At 41.4% G+C, this 23496-nt stretch overlaps 1 protein-coding gene across 1 annotated transcript in view; it reads right to left on the bottom strand.

The window, feature by feature from the left end:
* Nucleotides 1-23496, bottom strand: part of LOC135545104 (collagen alpha-1(XXVII) chain B-like) — a 144044-nt gene that overhangs the window by 74329 nt on the left and 46219 nt on the right. Inside the window, exons 6-12 of the mRNA XM_064972744.1 lie at nucleotides 23309-23362; nucleotides 22896-22949; nucleotides 15273-15317; nucleotides 8631-8684; nucleotides 7461-7505; nucleotides 3168-3221; nucleotides 2404-2448 (exon numbers count right to left, since the gene is read on the bottom strand). Of these exons, the coding sequence (XP_064828816.1) occupies nucleotides 2404-2448; nucleotides 3168-3221; nucleotides 7461-7505; nucleotides 8631-8684; nucleotides 15273-15317; nucleotides 22896-22949; nucleotides 23309-23362 (351 nt within the window). The remainder of the gene's footprint in view (nucleotides 1-2403; nucleotides 2449-3167; nucleotides 3222-7460; nucleotides 7506-8630; nucleotides 8685-15272; nucleotides 15318-22895; nucleotides 22950-23308; nucleotides 23363-23496) is intronic.

Genomic DNA, 23496 nt, shown 5'->3' with positions numbered 1-23496 from the left:
AGCTACTGAAGATGAGAAGCAGAAAGAGAAAGGCTGGTATGGCACCACAGAGACAAACACACAAGAGATGCCATCATCAAATGCTGAAGCAGCACTCTCCTCAACATCTATTGCTGTTCTGTGCCAGCTTTAATTCTTGTTCAATGACCATCATCAGTTTAATAAACCACTTCATCATGTACCATTGTAAAGCTATGCTTGGAAAAATATCTCTATTATATAAGTCATTTGGGATCATCAGGATTTTCCATGTAAGCACAACTCAATATGTTTATGTGAGAATTGAAAATTCCCATGCAGGCGCCAATGAATATACTTCCCTGGTCTGTGGCTAGCTGCTCTGGAATTCCAAAACCAAAAGTTCCTTCACCACATTGCTCCAATGTAATGGACTTTGTAATAGTCTTTAGATGAACAAAATACAAAACACAGATATGCTCTGTGAACTACCATTTGAATGAATGCCATTCAGATCTCAATGTTATCAATGTTCAACATTAATTGATTAAATAAATAAGTAGAACTTGGAGTTAATCATATGTAATTACATACACTGAACAAAAATATAAATGCAGCATGCAACAATTTCAAAGATTTTACTGAGTTACAGTTCATATAAGGAATTCAGTCAATTTAAATCAATTCATTAGGCCCTAAATTATACATTTCACATGACTGGTAACACATACCTTTAAAAAGAGTAGGGGCATGGATCAGAAAACCAGTCAGTATCTAATGTGACCACCATTTGCCTCATGAAGTGTGACACATTTCCTTCGCATAGAGTTGATCAGGCTGTCGATTGTGGCCTGTGGAATGTTGTCCCACTCTTCAAAGGCTGTGCGAAGTTGCTGGATCTTGGCAGGAACTGGAACACGCTGTCGGCCATGTCAATCCAGAGCATCCCAAACATGCTCAATGGTAACATGTCAGGTGAGTAGCAGGCCATGGAAGAACTGGGACATTTTCAGCTTCCTGGAATTGTGTACAGACCCTTGAGACCTGGGGCAGTGTATTATCATGCTGAAACATGAGGTGATGGTGACGGATGAATGTCATGACAATGGGCCTCAGGATATCATCAAGGTATCTCTGTGCATTCACATTTTCCGCAATAAAATGCAATTGTGTTTGTTGTCTGTAGCTTATGCCTGCCCATTCCATAACCCCATCATGGGTTACTCTGTCCACAACGTTGACATCAGCAAACCGCTTGCCCACTTAACACCATGCACGATGTCTGCCTTCTGCACGGTACAGTTGAAACCGGGATTTATCCGGGAAGGGTACACTTCTCCAGCCTGCCAGTGTCTTTTGAAGGTTTGCATTTGCCCACTGAAGTCAGTTACGATGTCAAACTGAAGTCAGGTCAAGACTGGTGAGGTCAACGAGCAAGCAGATGCTGTTTATGAGACAGTTTCTGCAGAAATTCTTTGGTTGTGCAAACCCACAGTTTCATCAGCTGTCCGGATGGCTGGTCTCAGATGATCCCGCAGGTGAAGAAGCCAGATGTGGAGGTACCGGGCTGATGTGGTTACACATGGTCTGTGGTTGTGAGGCCGGTTGGACGTACTGCCAAATTCACTAAAACGATGTTCGGAGGCGGCTTAGTGTAGAGAAATTAACATTAAACATTCAACATTCATCTCTAGTGGATATTCCTGCAGTCAGCATGCCAATTGTACACTCCTTTAAAACATCTGAGGCATTGTGTTGCGTGACAAAACTGCACATTTTAGAGTGACCTTTTATTGTCCCCAGCACAAGGTACACATGTGTAATGAACATGCTGTTTAATCAGCTTCTTGATATGCCACACCTGTCAGGTGTATGGATTATCTTGGCAAAGGAGAAATGTTCACTAACAGGGAAGTAAACAAATTTGTGCACAAAATCTGAGAGAAATAGGCTTTTTGTGCATAGCGAAAATTTGTGGGATCTTTTATTTCAGCTCATTAAATAAAGGTCCAACACTTTACATGTTGCGTTTATATTTTTGTTCACTGTATAATCACTGGGATATTTGGCAATAGTGTCAATTGGTGCCATAGCTGTACTCCTTCCCATAGCTGTACTCTCATCCTATATTTTCTGATTATATACTGAATAGACTATGGAAATATACAGACTTATGACTCAAGGGGTAGCCAGCCATCTCCAGAGTGAAAAGACAAATCTTCCCCTCTGGTTGTGTGGAGGTTACCACAACATAAATCACAGATGTATGGCTAAAGTCAAGGGGGCTCCATACACACTCAAGACTTCCTGTGGATAATAGACATGCCATGCCCACTAAACTACCCTAGACCTACAACTTTTAGGTATCAGAGAATGGAAAAAATAACAGTTGATTTCAAAGTATTGGAATTGTTATAAAAAAGGTATTTTGAGAGAAAACTTTACCGGCCTACCCATCTTGCCCTTCTTGCCACGATCACCAGGAATACCCTAAGGAGGCAGAGAAAAATAGGGATGAAAGAAGGAAGGAATATGAGGAAAGGTAGAAGAGAAGAAAGACCAAGAAGAGGAGACAAAATGTAAATAATATTTCATATTTATTTTACAAATAGATTAGGAATGGTTCTTAAACATAGCCTACTAAAACCAATACGAATATCAAACACGTCCAAAGAGACTCTCTCTACTATACAATTTTGCACCACTGGACTGAGTCCTTCTGGAAATATGAGTCTATGAGTTCTGGTCAGGCTAATCCGAAGCAGCTCTTGCTCCAGCTCCTTAGTATTAGCTCCTGACTATTATCCCAAACAGTAGGGATGGCTGGAATTCCACCAGAGCTTGATCCTGTGCAAATATTTTGAAAAGGGCCTAGGGCTACTCCAGTCATCTCTTGGTGGTTTGGTGGAGCGTGCTTACTGGTAGCATTTCATCCCGTGTAAGCACCTTTACTTCACAAATGTTTAAACTCACTAAGAGTCACACCTGACAATCGTGACTGACAACTAATGCCCATAGAAGGGTTTTCAGCTATTGTGCATTTCCCCCCATAGGACTAAGACATGTACAGTAGCGTGTCGTTTGCATTGCTAATGCATGAAATAGTAGTAGTAATAGTAGTAGTTCCAAGAGGTAGAAGTAATGCTTTTAGTGTCTTTGTCATATTCCTATTTTGAGTACTGTATTAAGAGTTATTCTGGACTACTTACTCTCTCACCATCAGGTCCAGGAAGGCCAAAAAGCCCTGCGATTCCTATGAAACCCTGCAAAGAGAGTTGTGGAATTGGGGGGGGGGGGGTGAAGGGAAAGGGGGAGGGGTGAAAAGCGGGTAGAGTTAGAGCATAGGAAAGAATTGAAGAAAAGGATAGGATGAATGGATTGAACGGGATTAGGGATGAGGAACAAAGAAAATACACATTAGAATGAAGTGCTATACATCTCTTCTTTGGTATCATCCCATCAGTGTTACTTTAGTCATTTTGGGGAGTTTCTGTTGTCTCCAGGCAGATGGCTCTTCATGAAGAACCAAGCCTTGAGGCAAGTGTATATGCCCATGGACTGCATGGTGCTGCCTTCCACGATGTAGTCCAAGGGCACATACCCTCACGTCAGGGATCTCTGATGAGTCCGGGCCAAGGGGGCTGCTCAGGGATGGAGGGTGAGAGAGATGGAGGGAGGAGAGGGAGTAGAGAGAGGGGGAGAGCAGGGGGAGTCACAGGGGAACTGAAGAACAACGAGTGATGCAAATGTTAAAGGGAAAAAATACATGAACTGGACCATGTTGAGATTCAGATGAGCTATACAAGCAACAACAACAACATCAGCAACAACACTTTACATTCAGGCAACAAGTGATTCAAGACAGTATTAAACAGAAAGTATTTCCTTGCTAATTGCTTGTACAGTACTTTAAATGTCTTGTTGTACCAACATCAACACAACATCATCACAGAAAACTCAATTGTAATCATACCCAGCTAGCACATTTGGTTCCTTGGAAGTGGGAACATATGTTTTTGGTTTCACATTGGTTGTGGGAATGAAGCCATTTTCTGACCGGGAAACTGAACGTTTTTTAAACAGAAGTGAAAGAAGGCGAGAACAGAATTGAACATTTTGCCTGTTCTGGAAGAAATGAAAAATTTAAGTTACATGGAGGTTCTGAGAACATTTTACTCTGGGATGTTTTATTAACACTCTGAGAAGGGAAGTTCTAGGTTATTTTTAGGTTTTTGAATAACTTCCTCAATGTTTCATTAAGACTTTTAATAACCCTACTAGTTTATATTGGGTTAACTTTTTGGAAGCACAGATGGATATTCATTTCCTTAGGCATTAGTCAACTGAACACATTAACTTTTTTATTGTGACACAGCATCAGTGAGATTTGAACACATCTGTTCTCTTTCCATGGAATTAATCCACTGCGCCACCAGGATAGAGCTAGCATGCCATATTTATTTTATGCATACAAAGCTGTTAATTTGAGTACATTTTTGGTATTTTACCCCCTTTTTCGTGATATCCAATTACAATCTCATCTCATCACTGCAACTCCCCAACGGAGAGAGGCGAAGGTCGAATCATGCATCCTCCGAAACATGACCCGCAAAACTGTGCTTCAGAGTTGGATATAGGGGGCGCTATTTAAATTTTTGGATGAAAAACGTTCCCGTTTTAAACAAAATATTTTGTCACGAAAAGATGCTCGACTATGCATATAATTGACAGCTTTGGATAGAAAACACTCTGACGTTTCCAAAACTGCAAAGATATTGTCTGTGAGTGCCACAGAGCTGATGTTACAGAAAAAACCCAGATAAAAATCCAATCAGGAAGTGCCGCATTTTTTGAAACCGCCTCATGGCAATGACTCCTTATATGGCTGTGGAGGAGCTAGTAGTCAGCTTACGTTTTCCACGTTTTCCCCAAGGTGTCTGCAGAATTGTGACGTATTTGTAGGCATATCATTGGAAGATTGACCATAAGAAACTACATTTACCAGGTGGTCGCTTGGTGTCCTCCGTTGCAATTATTGCGTAATCTCCAGCTGCAGTACTTTTCCATTTGCTACGGAGGAGAAACCCAACTGCCACGAATGATTTATCATCGAATAGATATGTGAAAAACACCTTGAGGATGATTCTAAACAACGTTTGCCATGTTTCTGTCGATATTATGGAGTTAATTTGGAAAAAAGTTTGGCGTTGTAGTGAATGAATTTTCTTTTTTTTTTCTTAGCCAAAAGTGATGAACAAAACGGAGCGATTTCTCCTACACAAATAATCTTTTTGGAAAAAATGAACATTTGCTATCTAACTGAGAGTCTCCTCATTGAAAACATCCAAAGTTCTTCAAAGGTAAATTATTTTATTTGAATGCTTTTCTTGTTTTTGTGAAAATGTTGCCTGCTGATTGCTAGGCTTAATGCTATGCTAGGCTATCAATACTCTTACACAAATGCTTGTGTAGCTTTGGTTGAAAAGCATATTTTGAAAATCTGAGATGACAGTGTTGTTAACAAAAGGCTAAGCTTGTGTTTCAATATATTTATTTCATTTCATTTGCAATTTTCATGAATAGAAAAAGTTGCGTTATGCTAATGCATTATAGTTGAAGTATTTTTCTGTCGATTTCTCAGCCAAGCAGGATGAACAAACGTGACGTTTTTCGCCTACAAAAATATTATTTTTGGAAAAAAGGAACATTTGCTATCTAACTGGGAGTCTCCTGAGTGAATGCATCTGAAGTTCTTCAAAGGTAAATGATTGAATTTGGTTGCTTTTTTTATTTTTGTGAAAATGTTGCCTGCTGCCAGCACAGCCTAGCATAGCATTATGCCATGCAAAACTTACACAAATGCTTGTCCAGCATATTTTGAAAATCTGAGATAGTGTTGTTAACAAAAGGCTAAGCTTGTGTTTGAATATATTTATTTCATTTCATTTGCGATTTTCATGAATAGGAAACGTTGCGTTATGGTAATGCGCTTGAGGCTATGATTACGCTCCCGGATACGGGATTGCTCGTCGCTAGAGGTTAACACCTGCCCGCTTAACCCGGAAGCCAGCTGCACCAATGTGATGAAGGAAACACCATTTGCTAATTCTGTCAATGTACTAAAATTCCCACAGAAGAATGTTGTTTCCTAAAATTCTCGGAACAATTTAAGAACATTACTTTAATCAGAATCATGAGGAAACCCGTAGGAAACGTTATGCTGAAGTACTGAAATGTCCACAGAAGAACGTTGTTGTTAAATGTTCTTGGAACTATTTGAGAACATGACTTTAAATAGAACCATGAAGAAACCAGTAGGAAACGTTATGCTTAAGTACTGAAATTCCCACAGAAGAACAACAACATTAACTATTAGTGAGAATTAGTTGGAACTAAACTAGTTGGAAAACATTCCTAGAACATTACCAACATTGAAATGAAATGTAACCATGTTTGAACTTTTAGGAAACGTTCTGTTAAAGTAATGAAATGACAAGAAAATAATGTTTTTTTTGGTCAAGTTCCTTAAATGTGTTAATAATGTTCCAAAGCCAAGCAACTATCCTTCACCATGTCCAGAAAGTTCTGGGAAGATTGTATGCAAAATAACCATAGGACAACTGCGCTCTCACCATGCTCTAAGAACTTTATGTGCTAACTGGGTGGTGAGTTAACAGGGCTGTCTTTGACAAATGACATTTATATAATGTCTATTTTTATGTGACCACTCTGGTTCTATTGATTCATATAACATGCTTTTCACAGTTCATTTAACACAGCAATTGGCAAGAGACATTTGAAACAAAGTCATCTTCAGAGTGGGGTGTACTTTACTGTAAAAACAGAGGAATTGACTGTACGGTGTTTATCTTTGTCTGTATACACCTTACTGTGAATCTGACCTGGGTTCAAATAGTATTTGTTTTCGTTCAAATACTTTGAGCATTTGATAATATATGCCATTTAGCACAGACGCTTTTATCCAAAGCCACTTACAGTCATGTGTGCAAACATTTTACATATGGGTGACACCAGCGGGAATCGAACCCATGACCCAGCCTGTCTAGGGTATCAGATGGATGGGTTTTGCACTTTTGGGACTCAATGAAGTGTAGCTAAATTATTTATAAGAAAACAATGAATACTTAAACCCAGGTCTGCTGTCAATCTGTTACATGTATATGTTGAGCATGCAGGCACTTTGGCTGACAGTGATGCTCTTTGGCCATTGAGAGAAGTCAACATCTTCTAGTGATGACTGTATAGGCAGTGTATTTATACTGTAAGTAAACAGAACATGATAAAAAATCTAAACAAACAGGGCTCTTTTAAGTAAGTAAGTTCATCCTGTATATATCATTCCATGATTACAAAGATATAACATATCAGATGGATTGCACTAAAACACTTAAACAGAACAAACAGTGCACAAGACATATCTTGAAAAAAGGACGAACCATTTACAGTACAGTACAGTTCGTGAACATTTGTCGACCACTCACCCGGACTCCTTTAGGCCCCATAATTCCAACAGGTCCAGGTAAACCCTACAGAAAAAAAGGCATAAAAATGACATTAGCAATGCATTTAGATAATGCGTTCCCTAATGCATACAACACTTTAAATGTACAGATGACAGTGTAAGTGGATTGGACTCAAATTTTGATGAGTGCTTTCACCATAATAACTGATTGACAACAATTGGTGTTGGCTGAATAATTCCAAGATGTATTTACCAGCATGCAGATCAGTGGAGTGATAGTCTCCATTATGTAATCTCGAAGATGAGCCGACCTTAATGAACATGGACTCTATTTAGACTGTCTCAAGTGATTCACAGTCTACAGATGGAAATGGGGTGCTAAAACCTAATCCATCAGTCTGGCGTGTGTATCTAGCTAGGGAGTTACAACAGTGTGTGTGAGTGCCCGCCCATGTGTGTGAAGTGTGTGTCTATCTGGGGAGTTACAACAGTGACAGAGTTAGAGCACCAAAGGAACAAAGACCCAGGCCTGAACTCTAAGCTATTATAAACATTGTGAACAAGCCAAGCTGAGAGCTATTTTCCAGCTGCGCGTTTATGTCGGTGGCTTTACAAATGTGCGTTCTGGAGAGTAGGGAGGAAGCATGTTTTACAGTGCAGAGAAACCCACATACTACTCAGCAATGAGGGACTTTATCAAATGTATTCAAATGATTTTCTCAAAAGAGGCAGCGCTGAATGAAACTCACAGTGTCAGCTCCTAAAGACTGATGAAAACGTTTTTGCATTGAGGGAGCAGCTTACATTAATCACAGTTTAATTGCAGTTACATTACTTTTTCAGTAAAGGCATTGCTTACTAAGTAAAAAGCCTTTGGCACTTTATTTTAGTCCAGGGGCACCAATAAGCAACCAAAAAAGTGCAACCCTAATCCTGACACAGGTGCTCTTGACAGTCTTACACTTGTGTGTCACTCTTCCAAAGACTCTCTTTATTTCAATCACCTATAAAAGTCTCAACAGGTTGTACTGTTTCCATTCCCAATCCCAATCCCAGTGCCACTCTCTAACCACTCACTGAAATGGGCTGAGTGTGTTTGGTGTGTGTAGCCCTGCTTAGCCTTTCTGTAAAAGTACTGTATGGTGTGTGTGGACCCTTAGCCAGCACTGCAACACTAGATTTACTGCACCTGCCTGCCAGGATAACCTTTGGCCCCTGGGCTTCCATGTGCTCCTTGCTCACCCTGCAGAAAGAGAGAAAAGAAGGAGTGAGTGAGACAGAAGACAAGGAGTGAGACGAATAGCTGTTTCATGCCACAATAACTGTGTCATTCCAATTTCCAGCTTCCCCGGCTTTGAATTGAATCTGTGTAGTATAGGAAGAGAGTAATGGAGAAAGAGGAATTAGGCACTTGATAAAGAGCCTTTGTGTGGTCAGCAGTGCGTTTGGAAGGCAGCAGAACCATTGCTGATATTGGCTCTATCTACAGTATAGGCAAAAGATTTCCCCAAAATATCATCAATAGAAATAGAATGGGCGTCCCCACTCAAGTCAATGATACCATAATGGGTGGAATGGTGGCCATTGCAAGTGTACACATGGGAGCAAAGCAGGAATTAAAATCAGGAAGTAAAAGCAGGAAGTGTTTCCATCAATATGTGCTCTGATTTCTTAATTCAACTCAATTTGACAAAACAAAAAATACATTCCATTGCATGAGCCACATCAGTTAACATCAATTGAATGAACATTCTACATTACCATGGGCATTATTGCATCACAATACCAGGCAGCCATTGCAAGTGTACCCATTAGTTTACCAGTCAACTTGCCAGGGTTAGAGGTTCCAAGCCTGTTCTATTGATTCTATTTCTATGCGTGTGTTCATAATTTCGCTTGGAGTGTGCTCTGGGAGTTTGTAAATTCAGAGCTTTTCGATCTGGCCGAGGAGTAGGTTTGATCTGAGCATTCTGACCTCACAATGGCAGTCAAGCACCCAAGCTAACTGGCTAAAGTTGGCTAGCTTGCTAGCTAACTCCAGACACAAAGGAGAGAACACCTCACTCTGACCATTTTACTCCTTCTAGTAGAGCTGGTTAGGCTGCTTTTATGTTATCTAGAGCAGTTGGTGACTGTAGCTGTGCTATTGGCCCAAATCTTTTTATATATATACAGTGCCTTGTGAAAGTATTCGGCCCCCTTGAACTTTGCGACCTTTTGCCACATTTCAGGCTTCAAATATAAAGATATAAAACTGTATTTTTTGTGAAGAATCAACAACAAGTGGGACACAATCATGAAGTGGAACGACATTTATTGGATATTTCACACCTTTTTAACAAATCAAAACTTGAAAAATTGGACGTGCAAAATTATTCAGCCCCTTTACTTTCAGTGCAGCAAACTCTCTCCAGAAGTTCAGTGAGGATCTCTGAACCTAAATGACTAATGATGATAAATACAATCCACCTGTGTGTAATCAAGTCTCCGTATAAATGCACCTGCACTGTGATAGTCTCAGGGGTCCGTTAAAAGCGCAGAGAGCTTTTAAGGAACACACCAGGAACACACCAGGCAGGTCCGAGATACTGTTGTGAAGAAGTTGAAAGCCGGATTTGGATACAAAAAGATTTCCCAAGCTTTAAACATCCCAAGGAGCACTGTGCAAGCGATAATATTGAAATGGAAGGAGTATCAGACCACTGCAAATCTACCAAGACCTGGCCGTCCCTCTAAACGTTCAACTCATACAAGGAGAAGACTGATCAGAGATGCGGCCCATGATCACTCTGGATGAACTGCAGAGATCTACAACTGAGGTGGGAGACTCTGTCCATAGGACAACAATCAGTTGTATATTGCACAAATCTGGCCTTTATGGAAGAGTGGCAAGAATACAGCCATTTCTTAAAGATATCCATAAAAAGTGCTGTTTAAAGTTTGCCACAAGCCACCTGGGAGACACACCAAACATGTGGAAGAAGGTGCTCTGGTCAGATGAAACCAAAATTGAACTTTTTGGCAACAATGCAAAACGTTATGTTTGGTGTAAAAGCAACACAGCTCATCACCCTGAACACACCATACCCACTGTCAAACATGGTGGTGGCAGCATCATGGTTTGGGCCTGCTTTTCTTCAGCAGGGACAGGGAAGATGGTTAAAATTGATGGGAAGATGGATGGAGCCAAATACAGGACCATTCTGGAAGAAAACCTGATGGAGTCTGCAAAAGACCTGAGACTGGGACGGAGATTTGTCTTCCAACAAGACAATGATCCAAAACATAATGCAAAATCTACAATGGAATGGTTCGAAAATAAACATATCCAGGAGTTAGAATGGCCAAGTCAAAGTCCAGACCTGAATCCAATCGAGAATCTGTGGAAAGAACTGAAAACTGCTGTTCACAAATGCTCTCCATCCAACCTCACTGAGCTCGAGCTGTTTTGCAAGGAGGAATGGGAAAAAATTTCAGTCTCTCGATGTGCAAAACTGATAGAGACATACCCCAAGCGACTTACAGCTGTAATCGCAGCAAAAGGTGGCGCTACAAAGTATTAACTTAAGGGGGCTGAATAATTTTGTACGCCCAATTTTTCAGTTTTTGATTTGTTAAAAAAGTTTGAAATATCCAATAAATGTCGTTCCACTTCATGATTGTGTCCCACTTGTTGTTGAATCTTCACAAAAAAATACAGTTTTATATCTTTATGTTGGAAGCCTGAAATGTGGCAAAAGGTCGCAAAGTTCAAGGGGGCCGAATACTTTTGCAAGGCACTGTATATATATATATTTTCTGTTGATATATGTTTTTATATATATATATATATATATATATATATATATATATATATATATATATATATATATTTACCCCTTTTTCTCCCCAATTGGTAGTTACAGTCTTGTCCCATCGCTGCAACCCCCATACGGACTCGGGAGAGGCGAAGGTCGAGAGCCGTGTGTCCTCCGAAACACAACCCAGCCAAGCCACACTGCTTCTTGACACAATTCCCGCTTAACCCGATAGCCAGCCGCACCAATGTGTCAGAGAAAACTCTGACACCTGGAAACCGCGTCAGCGTGAATTGCACCCAGCCCGCCACAGGAGTCAATATTGCGCGATGGGACAACAACATCCCTGCCGGCCAAACCCTCCCCAAACCCGGACGACGGAGGGCTAATTGTGCACCACCCATTGGGGGGAATTGCCTAGGCAACTGAAGACAAAGTTTCATCACGTTGTTAAGATTCCATGTTACAGTATATTCTGTATTTTAAAGGTTATGACGGTTATTTTATTTTCATGACGGTCTTCATCCATAACTGTCGGTTACACTGCAATTTGGTAATTGTGCCAGCCCTAAGAACTCTGGGCCAAAGTGAAAACCTTTAAAGGGATACTTCAGGATTTTGGCAATTTGGCAAATAACTTTTATCTATATCCTCAAAGTCAGATGAATTTTTGGATATCAGTTTTATCACAGATAAAACAATGAGAGATATTTCACCAGATGTATAAATGTGAAGCATCCTCTTGGCATTTCCATTCACTACCAAATATGGTAGTGAGAGGAAGCTCGCTGGCCGGCAGTGAGAGAAAACATAACAATATGGATTTTGGTCGCACATTCTGCACATTTTGCACATTTCCTCATTGATGAAACATTTGATCTCAATACAGTTTTCTGTTCCCAAAACTAGAATATGTTATGAACAGAGTGGACAAAGTTTTGTAGAGTACCCTTTGAAAAAGTTTTAAAAAGTCACATTATTTGGAAGGAGTGCAAAAGTGAATTGAGTTATTGCACACGCGCACTTCACAGACTAGGCGTGACCTAACGAAAATATGCAGATGCATGCTAGAATGCACCAATAGGATCTTGCAAGCTCGTGCTTGGCTCTGCTCACCTCTTTGCTTGTTCTGCCCACTACGAATCATTTGTTCCCATTGGAAACGTCAGGCTGTGATCTATTTGGCTTAGATATAAAAAATCTTTGGTTTTCTGTCTCTATGTCCAGTATAAAGGAAGTTAAAGGAAGTTGCAAGCAGATACCCATATATAGTTGAAGTCGGAAGTTTACATACACCTTAGACAAATAAATTTAAACTCAGTTTTCACAATTCCTGATATTAAATCCTAGTCAACGTTCCCTGTCTTAGGTCAGTTAGGATCACCACTTTATTTTAAGAATGTGAAATGTCAGAATAATAGTAGAGAGAGAGATTTATTTCAGCTTTTATTTCTTTCATCACATTCCCAGTGGGTCAGAAGTTAACATACACTCAATTAGTATTTGGTAGCATTGCCTTTAAATTGTTTAACTTGGGTCAAACGTTTCAGGTAGCCTTCCACAAGCTTCCCACAATAAGTTGGGTGAATTTTGGCCCATTCCTCATGACAGAGGTGGTGTAACTGAATCAGGTTTGTAGGCACGCTCGTACACGCTTTTTCAGTTCGGCCCGCACATTTTCTATAGGATTGAGGTCAGGGCTTTGTGATGACCACTCCAATACCTTGACTTTGTTGTCCTTAAGCCATTTTGCCACAACTTTGCTTGCAAGTATGCTTGGGGTCATTGTCCATTTGGAAGACCCATTTGCGACCAAGCTTTAACTTCCTGACTGGTGTCTTGAGATGTTGCTTCAATATATCCACATCATTTTCCTCTTTCATGATGCCATCTATTTTGTGAAGTGCACCAGTCCATCCTGCAGCAAAGCACCCCCACAACATGATGCTGCCACCCCTGTGCTTCAAGGCTTGCAGGCCTCCACCTTTTTCCTCCAAACATAACGATGATCATTATGGCCAAACAGTTCTATTTTTGTTTCATCAGACCAGAGGACATTTCTCCAAAACGTACAATCTTTGTCCAAATGTGCAGTTCCAAACCGTAGTCTGGCTTTTTTTATGGCGGTTTGGAGCAGTGGCTTCTTCCTTGCTGAGCGGCCTTTCAGGTTATGTCGATATAGCGATATAGGACTTGTTTTACTTTGGATATAGATACTTTTGTACCTGTTTCCTCCAGCATCTTCACAAGGTCCGTTGCTGTTGTTCTGGGATTGATTTGCACTTTTCGCACCAAAGTAATTTCATCTCTAGGAGACAGAACGCGTCTCCGTCCTGAGCGGTATGACGGCTGTGTGGTCCCACGGTGTTTATACTTGCATTCTATTGTTTGTACAGATGAACGTGTTACCTTCAGGCGTTTGGAAATTCCTCCCAAGGATGAACCAGACTTGTGGAGGTCTACAATTTATTTTCTGAGGTCTTGGCTGATATCTTTTGATTTTCCCATGATGTCAAGCAAAGAGGCACTGAGTTTGAAGGTAGGCCTTGAAATACATCCAGAGGTACACCGCCATTTGACTCAAATTATGTCAATTAGCCAATCAGAAGCTTCGAAAGCCATGACATAATTTTCTGGAATTTTCCAAACTGTTTAAAGGCACAGTCAACTTAGTGTATGTAAACTCCAGACCCACTGGAATTGTGATACAGTGAATTATAAGTGAAATAAACTGTCTGTAAACAATTGTTGTAAAAATGACTTGTGTCTTGCACAAAGTAGATGTCCTAACCGACTTGCCAAAACTATAGTTTGTTAACAATACATTTGTGGGGTGGTTGAAAAACTAGTTTTAATGACTCCAACCTTAGTGTATGTAAACTTCCGACTTCAACTGTACCTGTTCTGACCAAAACAAATGAGAATAAGTATTTCTCCACTAGTTGCACAATACATGACTGTCAAATACTATTAGTGTAAAATGTTGAAATATTGATATGTACATTTAGGCAATTCCTGAAGGTCTGTAACAGTTGCCATGATAGATAGCAATTGATATATTGCCCCATGTTGCTTTTGGAGAGACAGAAGATATATGTAGTTGCCAACCTAAGTGTATGTAAACTTCCGACTTCAACTGTACTTCCCAGCCATTGCGTTAAGGCTGGTTAGCATTGGGTCGCCAAACTACCTGAAACTTCCTTCATACTGGACACAGAGACATAAAAATTATATCCACGAGTTCATCTGACTATGGTGAAGTGGATAAAGGGCCTCATTGCCAAAATCCTGAAGTATCCCTTTAACTAGGCCAATGTTCTTCCCTGGTTAGGCCATGTGGTCAGTGAAAACTCCATGCTCTTTGTTCTGATAGTACACTACAAATTGCACATTCTTCAGTACACTTAGCACTATTTGTAGTTTTTTAAGGAATCTCGGGAGTAGTGACCTTAGGGTGTCCAGACTAATTGGCCCACTTTAAGCTCTGCCAGAAACTAAATTTCTCTGGCCAAGATTCCTTAGGTACTAATGTGTTCATGTGTAACATCCTCCCTTCAGAAGAATTAGTTTCCTCTCTCTCTCTCTCTCTCTCTCTCTCTCTCTCTCTCTCTCTCTCCCTCCCCCTCTCTCCCTCCCCCTTTTCTTTTCTCTCTTTCCAAGAATTTATGTTTTGGTCTTCATGGAGCAATGTGTTCTGACAGCCGAGCCACAGCTTTAGCTTTGTTGGGTAAACAGATGGAGAGTCTTTTGTCTGATGTATTCCACTCTAACAGCAGTGGTTCAAACTTCAGACCCAGTCAGGTAGACAGACACATTAACACCAGCAGAGACATAAAGACGGCAGCTGTTAGAATAACCACTGAAAAATGTACAACCGCATGAGGATGTCATTCATTATGCTAAGTTTAATGTAACTGCATTGTTGAAGCTGCCCTATATGTTTATGTTTTGTTAAGTAGAAATGATTGATAAGATATGATCACTGAGGAAAGATAAATGTCATTCTCATACAATAGAAAAAACAGAATACTCACAGAATCTCCTGGTTGACCGGGGGGACCAGGGTGGCCTTTCTGTCCCTGCAGAGGAAAAACATTAGACAACTTTGAATGGATATTATTTTGATCACCTAACTCCTCATAATATGTACTGATAGGCTATGCTTCGTTTCAATTGCTGTATACTACCAAGATACAGACTCACATGTACTCAATCAGAGCCCTCTGGAAAAAGAGTATGGTAATATTAACCTCCCGGGTAGAGGATATGGAGTTTCTGATGATCACACTTCTTATGTAAGTCTACAACACACACACACACAGCACTGCAGGGTGCTGAAATCATGCCCCTCCTCAGCATTACATCTTGGAAATTCCTCACCTCGTTAGCTTGTAAAGGAACTCATAAACTGTTTATTTAAGAAGCTATGGATTAAATAAACCAAACAAATCAACAACAACAAACAGCAGGCCATTAATCAGCCATAAGGTTGTGAAATTGTCTCAGTATACGCTACACAGGTACAATGCTTCTATGTGCAGCACACTACAAATTTCAAATATCCTTGAATTATGCATATTACATATTCTAATATATTATTAACATTGTTGATTACATTTAGTATTAAAGTGGTAGCTATTCCAACATCAGGATTTGCATAGGCTCTTGAGGAACTCAGACACTTCTGTAAGCTACAAAACTGTCAGTGTTCAACCTTAACATGTGATGACAATACAACATAACAAATGAACAGGACATTTACTCTCACGGGTGGCCAAAAATAAAAACCATGCCCCTACCAAGACATGCCTCCAGCCTTCTGATCTGTCCTGCTGGGTCATATCTTAATAACTCAGCATCAACAACCCAACCTGGCTATTTTTAAATAAAACAACCCAACTAAGTGACCCAATGCCTGCAACCCAGCAGTTGGTTCATCCAAACAACCAAGCAATTGTAAGAGTGTATGCTAGGTTGAAGATACTGCAGCTACAGTGCATTCGGAAAGTATTCATACCCCTTGACATTTTCCACATTTTGTTACATTACAGCCTTTATAAAAAATGTAAATCATTAAAAATTAAAATCATTAATCTACACACAATACCCCATAATGACAAAGAAAAAACTGGTAATTGTTTTTTAGCAAAATTTGATTAATGTATTAAAAATAAAAAAAACTGAAAAAAGTTCTTTACAATATTATTCAGACCTTTTGCTATGAGACTCGAAATTGAGCTCAGGTGCATCCTGTTTCCATTGACCATCATTGAGATGTTTCTACAACTTAATTGGAGTCCACCTGTGGTAAATTCAATTGATTGGGAATGATTTGGAAAGGCACACACCTGTCTATATAGAGTCCCACAGTTGACACTGCATGTCAGAGCAAAAACCAAGCCATGAGGTCAAAGGAATTGTCCGTAGACCTCAGAGACATGACTGTGTCCAGGCACAGATCAGGGGAAGGATAACAAAACATTTCTGCAGCATTGAAGGTCCCCAAGAACCCACTGGTCTCCCTCATTCTTAAATGGAAAAAGTTCGTAACCATCTAGACTCTACCTAGAGCTGGCCGCACGGCCAAGCTGAGAAGGGCCTTGTTCAAGGAAGTGACCAAGAACCCAATGGTCACTCTGACTGAGCTTCAGAGTTCCTTTGTGGAGATGGGAGAAACCTCCAGAAGGACATCCATCTCTGCAGCACTCCACCCATCAGGCTTTATGGTAGAGTGGCCAGTTGGAAGCCACTCCTCAGTAAAAGGCACATGGCAGCCCGCCTGGAGTTTGCCAAAAGGCACCTAAAGACTCTCAGACCATGAGAAACAAGATTCTCTGTTCTGATGACACCAAGATTGAACTTTCTGGCCTGAACCCCAAGCGTCTCGTCTGGAGGAAACCTGGAACCATCCCTACGGTGAAGCATAGTGGTGGCAGCATCAAGCATCAGGATAGAGGGAAGGATGAATGGAGCAAAGTACAGAGAGATCCTTAATGAAAACCTGCTCCAGAGCACTCAGGACCTCAGACTGGGGTGAAGGTTCACCTTCCAACAGAACATCGGCCCTAAGCACACAGCCAAGACAACACAGGAGCGGCTTCGGGACAAGTCTTTGAATGTCCTTGAGTGGCCCAGCCAGAGCCCAGACTTGAACCAGGTCGAACATCTCTGGAGAGACCTGAAAATAGCTGTGCAGCGACGCTCCCCACCCAACCTGACAGAGGTTGAGAGGATCTGCAGAGAAGAATGGAAGAAACTCCCCAAATACAAGAAGACCTGAGGCTGTAATCGCTGCCAAAGGTGCTTCAAAAAAGTAGTGAGTAAAGGGTCTGAATACTTATGTAAATGTGATATGTTAGTTTTTTTTATTATAAATTTCTCTTTCTTTGTCATTATGGGGTATTGATGAGGCAAAAACACTGTTTAATCCATTTTAGAATAAGGCTGTAACGTAACAAAAATGTGGAAAAAGTCAAGTGGTCTGAATACTTTCCGAATGCACTGTAGCTAGCAACCTAAGCCAACACCTAATAATTATCCTCATAAACAAATTCCATTACTATCACAATAATCTTTTCGGAATTAAAACAGGCTAAAGACATATAGTATAATTGGGAAAGGGGGATACTTAGTCAGTTGTACAAGTTGTCTTCCGCATTCAACCCAACCTCTCTAAATCAGAGAGGTGCGGAGGGCTGCCTTAATCGACATCCACATCTTCTGCGCCTGTGGAACAGTGGGTTAACTGCCTTGCTCAGGGGCAGAAGGACAGATTATTATTGTCAGCTCGGGGACTCGATCTAAGCTCCTACCCGCCAGGCTTCCTGCCGCTTGGCTTGACAGACAATGTTGTATTCCAACATTGCTATTAAAATAGTACTCATATAGGAATGGGTCATTATTTTACAAGTTGCTAGCTATCGCATAAAGCCATCGTCATATTTGCATCTTTCGCTGTGTCTGGCAGCGCAACAAATCCAACGGCGAAATAAATTCAAAGTGCTCCGCATGCGCCAGCAAAAAGGTTCCTCCAGGAACCCTTTGCTACATTGGAATATTAAAATATTCCTCCAATAACCCCTCAACTAACCAAAGGTTCAAATATGAACCCAGTGACTGCAATGGTTTCTAGAAGAACTCCAGGGTTCCTCAAGTCCCCCCTAATTCTAAGACTGTATACAAGTACAATACTTTTAGACAATAAGTAGTCTGCACAAGGCTTTGGCATGCTTTAACACTAGATGGTCCTTACACCTTATTCTGAGAAACATACTATAAACCGTAGTATGAAAATTCCCCGAGGCCTACTGTCAATCAGTGTATCAGGGGACAGTTTGGAAACAACGAGATGCAGTAGCTAGACTGAGGGCACTTCTGTTATTTCAGAACCTGCATATCTGACTCCTGAGGTACTTAGCTGACAAACTCCTGGGGAGACGGAGAGACAGGAGTGTATCCCCTGTGTGTGTGTGTGTGTGTGTGTGTGTGTGTGTGTGTGTGTGTGTGTGTTATGTGTTTATGTGTGAGTGAATGTATCCCCTTCAGTTGTGCATGTGGCTATCACTGCAGGCTCCTGCTAATTAGCATGCCTTTCAGCGGCAACAGCCACACTTGAGTAAACCACTGCATGCCAACACCACCATAGAGACAAATACACCAAACACCAAAGCACATATTGCCAAGTCCCACAGTGTTACGTGGAGTGGAACAGGGGAACCTAAGAGCAGACTCAGGCGAGGAGACTGGGATAACGTAACCAAGGTATTTATTGAAACACTGCTGGAAACCAGGTGCAGAGGCTGAGGGAGGGGTTGAGACAGAGTTAGCAGGTCCGGAGGAGAATCCAGGACAGAGTAGCAGAATGACGAGACGTGGGACTGGAGACAGGGACCAGAGTCAGAGCGGGCACTTCTGTAGCGGAAAGGAAAACAGCATCAGGCAAGGAAAACAGGCACAACAGGATAACAGGATCTGCATAGTAACAAACGGCTAGAAACGTAGACTGATTGAGCAGAGATTACGGTCTGGCAGCCGGGAAGTGGCAGGGCTGAGTATTAGTTTAGTCGAGGTCTTGATTATGGAACAGATTGCAGCTAGTGGGGATCTGCTCTGACTCCAGCACACCTGTCTCCACCCACACAATCACACACACACACACACAGAGAGAGGGAAAGAGCACTGGGGAAGGCGGCAGGTCAAGTAGACACAGGAATAGCAGTAGAGGGCGTTGCAGGAGCAGGTGTGACACACAGTTTACATACAGAGATGTTGAGATACGTCTATGAAGCCCAGTCGTTGTCTTCAACGGTTGATTCTAAACAGAAGGCCCAACAGATTATTATTTTTCTTTTTATTTTATTTTATTACAAATAATCCCTGCACCCTACTATATTCCCTTTATAGTGCACTACTTTTGACTAGAGCACTATGGGCCCAGCTCAAAAGTAGTGCACTACAAAGGGAATAGGCTGCCATTTGGGACTCTGGAAATCTGTTCTATAAAAGCGTCACTACCCAGCCCCCTGGAGCAGAGTAAAAAGTCATGGCTGAGCCACTGCACAACCGTGGACAAGCGAAGAATGCGTCTGAGCTCCAGAGCCAGCGACATACAGCTGAGTATAGTAAAAGGAGGGAAATGCTGCAGTCTCTGATCTGAGAGTCCATGCCAGAAAGACAGAGGAGCAGTGTGTGAGCATGTGTCTGAATGTGCAGTCCCGTGCACATAGCCATGGCTCACAGCTCCAGAGAGGAATATTGGTACTCTCTCATTCAAGATGAGTTATTTATTAGACTAGCGGATGTATAATCCATGGTCCCATTACAAACATTTGCCCAGTTTTGCATCTGTTGGTACACATTGGAATTTTTATAATTTCAAGGCAGAATGCAAATTATTTTTTGCAAACAGCATACTTATGACACAGTAAGGTATTGTATAACCCCTCTTGTATGAAGCAGTAAAATAACTTTAGCAGACAGAACATATTCTTTCCATTGGATTTATATATTTTAAATGAGAAACTGGTTTCATTTTCTCAGCTCTTTCATCCCCACTATTCAATATTGACTGTGAGAGGGATTATTAGAAAATGTCATTTTCCACAAATTACACCTCTACATCAACATCTCCTGAAGAAATAGGAAACCTAACCAAGGCCCAGCCACCAAATGTGTCAGATCATCACCTACGTATAGTCTGGAATACGAGAGGAAAGTCTAGTAGAAAAAATACCTAGTATCTAATAAAAATAATTCCACCGTGCCAATGCCATCACGGCTGGGCTGGCTGTGGAAAGGGCAGGGTCGGCCAGGACCAGACCCATGTGAGCGAGCACACACACACACACACACACACACACACACACAAACACACACACACACACACACACACACACACACACACACACACACACACACACACACACACACACACACACACACACACACACACACACACACACACACACACACACACACACACACACACACACACACGCAGCTCCAACACCGTCCAGATGCTCTACATAGTGTGTCAGTTTCCCCACCGCCTGACTGCCTCTTCTGATTTGCCAGACAACCCTGACTGCAGGGTAACTTCGTCCATTACATCTTTTACACGTTTCCCACCGAGGGAGAGGCTCTGCCAGGGACAAGGGCATGGGATACAACTTCAAGGGGAGCGGGGGGACTAGATGTTTCGGTAACAAATGCACCATTTAACTGCAACAAATGTAAAGTGTGAGATTGTCATTGCTTTACAAACTATCGTTTTATGTTCCAGCAAATGATGCAATTTAAAACATACATAGTAACTGTCAGTCACCTCTTTAATGGAAAAAAGAACGGCTATTTTCCCATAAACTCCTCTTTCCATTACTCACATCATACAGGCTGCATTCCAAATGGCACTCTATTCCCTATGTAGGCTCTGGTCAAAAGTAGTGCAACAGGGAATAGGGTGGCATTCAGAAAGTAGTGCAACAGGGAATAGGGAGCCATTTAGGACGCAGACACAGAGAGAGCTGAAAGAGACCCCCTTCTTCCCTATTCAGATCGGAGTCTATTTTAGAGTGAATGAAACAACCTTGACTGTAGCCTAGACCAGATGGTCTTTCACCGTCAGCTTGTCCTACTACGTAACAGATTGTTGTTATGCCAGGTTTAGACTTCACTGCTCTCGTACAAATGTGTCCAAATCAGACTACATGATTATTGTGTGTGTTGCTAAACAGATCATTACAGCGCAGGTGATAACTTCTAAATTAGCACCCGGATCAGTCCTCAAGTTAAATAGTACAGTCATCTGTCACTTCAGGTAGACTCAACCATAGGCTCAAAGTATCTGAACGAAAACAAATACTATTTGAACCCAGGTCAGCACCAGTTGGTTCGAGGCCTAAAGTTCCCCTGGCTGTACTGTACTCAGAGTTTCTGTTTCTTCCTGCATTCACAGATTTCTTCTCCCTCTGGCAGTGGACCATGTGTGGAATAACCATGAATCACTGCCTGCCAGCAGTAATTTAGGAGAGGTAGTGTCTCCAAGTCTTTTTCCACCAGCTTTTATTGTATTTTCTGGTAATGAATAACATGTGTTTGCTGTACGGCAATCAGGTAACTTGAATGTAATCTTTTTTGCAATGATGTTTAAAGTAACGTTTTCGGTTGAGTCTTGTGAAAATCCATACAGCTAATTATGTTTTCCATTAGTCAACAAATATCTGTATCCCTAACATGGAATAAACTGTGTGTGTGTGTGTGCGTGTGTGTGTCTGCGTGTTTCCGAGTGCATGTGTGTGTGTGTGTGTGCGCATGTCTATGTGTGTGGTTGCATGTGTGTGCGTATCTGCTCATGCATGTGCCTGCGTGCATGCCTGTCAGTGCATGATGAGTATGTGTACGTGGGCACGGAGCAGATTTCCTTCTTCCCACCTGAGTGTGTGTAACAGTCTCCCGTGGTAAGTGATTAAGCTGTATTACATGCCCAGGGCAAGGGCAGGACTGGAGTGAAGCCCGCAGAAGTGCATCTTAAGACAATGACTTATGGGTGAACACATACGTCATGTACACTAGCAATAGGATGTGTGTAAATTGAGTTGAGACAGTACATGAAAAAGAACTCCATCTCTATAACAAAATGCCATTAAGATTTCAGCAGAACACTACTGAGTATTGAGGACAATTGTCAAAGAGAGGGAATTACATCATTTATTTTACACTGCGTGTGATTCCCACTGATTCCCGCCCAAAAAAAGACTCTCCTCAATCACCCTCGTCGTGTTGGAAGCATTGACGATGAGGTCACAACCCAGCTAGTATATTCCAATCCAGCTATTCCAGAGTGTGAGCCTGAAGAAGAGTCGGTCTGAACACAGGTGCACTAATGTACAGTACTACTACGCCTGCACAATGTTAGGCTCCTCTCCAAACAAGAGAAGAAACATCCCGTGAGAAAAATGCTCTTGGCTTCGGTCCTTCTAAACAGTCCTTTCTGAGAAATTCCTGTTGAACACTGCTCATAGGGATTTAGGAATGGGCAGGCAGGGTTGGGGTGTAGCCTAGGATTTAGTGCACTTCAATGTGGTCCTCTGTACTCATTCGAAGAATCTGATTCATACAGTATCATGTGTGGCAGGGTTACGGGTAAAGTGGTTTCCTACCTTTCTGCTAACTTGACCAGTCAGTCCAGGGGGTCCTGAAGCACCACGGTCTCCCTATAAAGATAATAATGATTTATATAGTATATACTCTTCATTCTCAGGCTAATTGTAAAGTAGCGAATACATGTAAAACCAGTGATGTCATGGAACATGTCTCTGCTGCTTTGGTTGCTGAATGCCAGCTAAGACAGATAACACAGTAAGTCATATCGGACAATTGAAAGAATTGGGTTATCCCAAAGTGTGTTTCCATTTTCTCGAGTAACTCTCTATGACCGAAGCAAAAATTCTCTGTAACAGATAACTTATTACATTATTGAATTATGACATTATCCGGTATTATTACTTTATCCGGTGTTACACTCTCCTTTTCAGAGAATGACACAGTGAAACATGAAACACAAAATGCTCACTCTTTCTCCTTTTGGTGCTCTGCCAGGTGAAAGGCCAGGGTCTCCTTTTCGTCCCTTGAACACACACACACACAGAGACAGAGAGAGCAAAAAACAAACGGTTTAGTTTCGACAGATTCCGCTGATTCCCATGACGTCTTAGTCTCCAAATAACGAACAGATGTAAAATTCTGAAATATTTCAAGAAG

The sequence above is a fragment of the Oncorhynchus masou genome, chromosome 1 (genome assembly GCF_036934945.1).
Source record: "Oncorhynchus masou masou isolate Uvic2021 chromosome 1, UVic_Omas_1.1, whole genome shotgun sequence".
NCBI classification, from domain to species: Eukaryota; Metazoa; Chordata; class Actinopteri; order Salmoniformes; family Salmonidae; genus Oncorhynchus; species Oncorhynchus masou.
The sequence above is the reverse complement of the archived record's forward strand: the minus strand, read 5'-3'. Positions and strand labels throughout refer to the sequence as shown.